The sequence below is a fragment of the Xyrauchen texanus genome, chromosome 11, assembly GCF_025860055.1.
Source record: "Xyrauchen texanus isolate HMW12.3.18 chromosome 11, RBS_HiC_50CHRs, whole genome shotgun sequence".
Lineage (NCBI taxonomy): Eukaryota > Metazoa > Chordata > Actinopteri > Cypriniformes > Catostomidae > Xyrauchen > Xyrauchen texanus.
The window spans coordinates 20,462,984-20,468,271 of NC_068286.1; the positions used below are offsets into that span (position 1 = coordinate 20,462,984).

Below are 5,288 nucleotides of genomic sequence, written 5' to 3' on the forward strand. Positions count from 1 at the left end.
ACAATAAACGTTCATGCACTAAATAAGGGGTTCTAGTGTCTCCAACACGTCAGAGGCCTTTGGTTTGCCTTAACGGGCTTTGATGGCAGACACTTGGGGGTAAATGTACAGTTAAAATATTCTATTCGCAGGTCCCCAGACGGAGCACCGACAGTCCCTGGCTTCATTAAATTTTCATCACTATCCCTGTGAATGGGGGGAAATGTTAAGGGGGGCAAGCGAAAGAAAACAGAAGGCCTAATTATAACAAAGGGAAACAGCGCTGCCCTTTCCCTTTTGAGTGTGACCGCCATGATTTTTAAGCATACGAATCACATGCGATACAGCTACAAACAGGTCAGTGCCCCCTCTTTATAAAAATTACTCATTCTCTTTTCCTTGAAACAGACATCTAAAATATAACAGGTAAAGTGAACCCGCGTGTGTATTGAATGCACTTTTATTTTAGTCTTAACTCTCCGTTTACCCCTGACTGACTTTCTATCATAAAAACCGATCGATATTTTTCGCACCTATGTGAAAGTTAAGGGGGTAGGCTCGCTTGGGATAGGCCGTTTCTTCAAGCAGGCAGTGAGTAGCCTCTTCATTTCCATTCTCGGCGAGCCCTCGATGCCCGACTGTAATGAACAGCTCCACTTAGTGATTACTTACTCACTGATAATTATCAGCTTTTCATAATTCCATGTGTAATTTAATAATTCGTTCATATTAGCGTGTTAAGTAATCGGCTCGATTAGGAGAACTGATTTCCTCAATTTAAGCAGGTTAGAATTGATGATAACTTGTCAGCATCACAAATTCAACCAATAGGCCTACTCTAAATAAATTGAATACTGACATGATTGGTGTAACTGAAACATTATAGGTTTAGATATTAGGTATTACTTAGACATTAGGCAGTAGTTTGTAGTTTGTGTACAATAATCTTTCAGATCAAAATTATTATTAAATGTCTTCCAATTGTTTTGGTAGAAAAAACATGTTTGTGTGCTCCACAGACGTTCACATATTTATGAACGTTATAAAATTACAAATATGTAAAAATATTAATATTAGCTTTTTATTCTTTCTTTCTTTCTTTCTTTCTTTCTTTCTTTCTTTCTTTCTTTCTTTTTCTTTCTTGCTTTCTTCAAAGAACAAAACGGAATGTAAGTTGCACTCTTCCTCTGATAAATCGCTGTAAAACGGGCATCAAACATTAATAGTGAAAATGTCCTCTGTTCGGGTGGCTGTCCTTGGTGCTGAAAGCAATCGGTGCGCCTAGAATGCCATGACATGAACGGCGCTACTGAGATGACAGTCGCGTCGATTTGATTTTTATTTTGATTTTTTTTTCTCACACGGCCTTACAGTGAACTGAGTCAGTCTTCAAAGAGCTGCTTATGTCGGTAGGAGAACGAGAACCATCGACTGAGGATTTAAATGGAGCCCGGCACTTTGGCAGGCGAGGTGTTTTTCTGGCGGCCTGACATCTGGCAGCGCTGTGCTCGGGGGACCTCCCTAGATCTCTATAGACTTCATGATTAGACTCTAATAGAATATTAGCATTTGCTCTCAGGTAGGATTCCAAGGGTTTGGAATGCTCGTGGAAATACCAAGCGTGGCTTATATAGCTCAAGAGGAAAGATACAAAAAGACTTCTGTTTTATCTTTTTTCTTTTCTTTCAGATAAACAGAAAAATACATATTTTGCCTTTTTATGTCTTGAAAAACAAATAAGAAAAAATACAATTTGTCAATTGGTTGTACAGACACATGTCATCCCACACTTTGAGCAAAATAAGATCAAGAGAGAGAGAGAAAAAAATATCTTGATTTAAACCTATTTAACATATAATAAAAGCACTGGACGTTTGCAATCTTCTGATAGGCCTTTGGATATAAATGAACCCATTGAGAACGTTCAATAAAATGTTAAAATTTTGTTCTTTAATGAAACACATAGTTCAATTCATTTATCAAATGGCAACTTAAATATACATTGATGTAATAAATTAATAAATAGAACCGACAATTAACCCTAAACCAACAGACAATACAGTTACCGCAGCTAAAACAGCAATACAGCAAATACCTGTTCGGATATTTTATGTGTATGTCCAAATGAGATATTTACATTTTACTTGTATGCTTCCATGGAACTGTTCTTTTTCATTAAGAAAACATTACTAAACATGGTGAATTTAACAAGCAACGACTCCATAATCATACGCGTATATTTATACAAATAAATTACCAGATAACATACATGATAATAATTATAAACAAAATGTTCTCATATTCATATCTCTCGATTGTGCCATCTCGAACATTAGAGGAACGAACGGAAAAATAAAAAAATGGCTTGTTTCAAGCAGTCTTCACATTTGTAGAGGGACACGTTTTTTCTTGTTTTGTCAATATTATTTTTTTCCCCAAGCAAAAACGTATGGAGGGAATCCCAATAAATATGTAATGAAGTAAACATTACCTCACATGATAAATAGTTCATAAGAAACGTGGCCACGTTAGAGCGCAGGCGTATTGCAACAGATATTTGGCTGAACAAATCCCATCTCTAAAAAACAGCAATGTAGCCTCTCCTCGTGTTCAGCATATCCAATATGTTCTATTTAAGTTATATCAAATATACGTGCTAAATCCACCAGCCTTCGCAAGAAAAAACTACATCAAATGCCTAATTTTTAGGCTAAGTTATTAAAATCATAGAAATTAAAATTATGAAAGAAAAATGATGTATGTTACAGCTAAATCAATAATTTACAAGGAGCTGTTATATTTCTAATTGTGTTTGCAGAATAGTTCTTGAACTTCGTGATATCCTCTTTTCCTCTAATGGACCCTGAATTAACTTGACATGCTGTGAAATAAATACTTCAAATATAAAACACTGACAGACACTGCCAAGCTATTCTCAGGATTTTTACTTAATGGAACACTTTCTGGTAAATCACAAATATAGGCCTATGTTAAGGTTCAGGCAGGCTGCAGTCTTGCTCCTCTGATATAGAAAGTGTGCTTTAATGAGTGAGGAAAAACGAATGGTCTTACTTGATCAGTCAAACGATCCTTTAAATGATTCCACATCCCCTTTGCGTAAAACGTGACAGTGATTTGGTATTTTCAGTCTCTTTTGTATGTCATGGAATTCTGGATCAATGAACAAGTTACTGATGATTGAAAAAGGTGTGAGATAAGAAACATTTTACAAATCGTCTTTAAACAGTTTTAGGAGTCTCTCGACACGTGTTGGTCTTGGTCTAGCTAGACGCAGGCCGAGTATTTCATGCGTTTTTGTTTCTGCCTCTGGTTGCAAAACCAAACCCGCACTACGTTCTTTTTGAGGTCCAGCTTCTCTGCGATCGCTGCGATTTTCTCTGATGACGGACGCGGTTGAATAGAAAAATAGGCTTCGAGGGACCTTTTCTCGGGGGCCGCGATTGAGGTCCGCTTCCTCTTCTTCTCGGCCCCATTGAAGAGCTCTGGTTTATTCAGTTTCTCGCGGTGTGACTTCTCAGCCTCCTCGAGCCAGGCTTGCAGGATGGGCTTCAGCGCGATCATGTTGTTGTGAGACAACGTGAGAGATTCAAATCGGCAGATGGTACTCTGGCTTAAAGAGCCAACGCCTGGGATCTTCAGGTTGGCCAGGGCTGACCCTACATCCGCTTGGGTCACACCAAGTTTGATCCGACGCTGTTTAAAGCGCTCAGCGAATGCTTCCAAGTCCCTGGGATCTGCATCCACGTCGCTCATGCAGCTCATGTGGGATGGCAGCCCATGGGCGTGAGCCATGTTGATGGCAGCATGGTGCATGTGGTTCATGCCTGCCATGTGGGCAGGGTGCGCAGGCGTGGAAACGACCGAGCCGTCTGGCCCTGCCATGGCTCCGGCAAGTGCCAATCCAGGGGTGATGTGATCCAGCAGGTCCCCCTCAAGTGCCTGGTGCGGCTGGTGGTGGTGGTGATGGTGGTGGTGGTGGTGGCTCCCAAGAGCCGACGGGTGCGAGATAGGCACGGACGAGGACGAGGAGGTGCAAGGAAGCGAGTTCATGGTGTGGTAGGTTGCGTCCGGCTTGAAGGGGCTGTGGTGAGGAGGGTGATGATGGCTTTTGGTCTGCGAGACTATATCCACCGCCGCCAGAGCTTCCGCGCGGGCCAACAAACTCTCATCCAACCCCCCGAATATATTGCTCTGCAATTGCAAATAGAATGCACACATAACTGTCAGCAGGGAATTCGCGCTCCACTCCGTGGTTTTAAAACATTTCCAGCATGTAAAAAAAGCAAGCCTAAAAAAGAACACACAAAACAAGACACATGCAACATCCCAGGTCATAAAAATTAATACGCAAGGCAAACCCGACTGAATACATAAGTTGGGAGGGGAAAATGGAGGTGTGGGGTGATTTGCTGTGCAACCATGAAAAAAACATCAAGCGGAAAAAGTGGGCTGTCAAAATGTGCCTTTAAGCGGTGATTATGCAGAATACGTACCGGTGGGGTTGGGAGACATGCTCGGCGCATCGCCTCCGAGCTGCCGCTGCTGCTGATCGTGTTGCTGCTGTGTCGGGACGACGAGCAGGAGGACGAGATCGCGTTGGATGTCAAAGTGGAAGAGGAAGACGAATGCAAACTGGAGTATTTGGGCTCGGACAGACTGGCGTGGGGCATGGCAAAAGCCTGCTTGCTGTTCAGAGACATCATCATCATATTTGCTACCGAGCTTCGGCGAGTTCCTTTTAATAAGTTAAGACCCCGCCTTCTTCGACTGGAGTTCAAGCCCAGTCGCTGCTCGGAAGTCTCAAGTCGCTGGCTGATTCAAGTGGCGTTGAAACGTGGAACGTGAAGAAGGTGATGCTCCAAGTTTCTGTGATAGCGCATCAGTTACCACCTAATGGTCTGAAAGAACGATCTCTTGGTCGCTTCGTCGTACCGTGGCTTGAGACTTGTCGAGAGCACCAGTAAAAGCCTTGCAAACTTACGCATTGAGCGCGCGCAGTCGGTAAACTCCTTGATCCTTGAACCGAATTTTCAGTCGCCTTTTTTCCGTCCTTTCAAACTACAACAACGCGCAGGTGAAGTCTTTGGTGAGTTTCTCTTTGCCCACGTTTTAAAACCAGTGGGAAAAAAGTATATTCTCTCTTCCTTTCACACAACTCTCCAAAATGATGTTGCTAAAAATAATATCGCTTTTAAACCTTTATCCCGATTCTTGTTGAATATGCTTATGAGATGAAGGTGACAGTCGACTACATTCAATGCTGCGGGGACTCGATCTGTCTGTGCTCT

At 42.0% G+C, this 5,288-nt stretch overlaps 1 protein-coding gene across 1 annotated transcript; it reads right to left on the reverse strand.

Annotated features, from left to right (window-relative positions):
- Nucleotides 1–1,964: 1,964 nt before the first annotated feature.
- Nucleotides 1,965–4,709, reverse strand: LOC127651889 (POU domain, class 4, transcription factor 2-like). Its single transcript, XM_052137934.1, has 2 exons — nucleotides 4,494–4,709; nucleotides 1,965–4,191 (listed from the first exon to the last, which is right to left on the reverse strand). Exons 1-2 carry the CDS (start codon nucleotides 4,707–4,709, stop codon nucleotides 3,265–3,267), a joined length of 1,143 nt encoding a protein of 380 aa, XP_051993894.1. The 3' UTR covers nucleotides 1,965–3,264.
- Between the last annotated feature and the right edge of the window lie 579 nt (nucleotides 4,710–5,288).

Excerpts from the sequence above, each read along its gene's own strand:
- LOC127651889 (XM_052137934.1), bottom strand. The coding sequence starts at position 4,709 with ATGATGATGATGTCTCTGAACAGCAAGCAGGCTTTTGCCATGCCCCAC. Across the intron at positions 4,192-4,493 it reads CATGTCTCCCAACCCCACCG|AGCAATATATTCGGGGGGTT; the intron begins GTACGTATTCTG and ends TTGCAATTGCAG.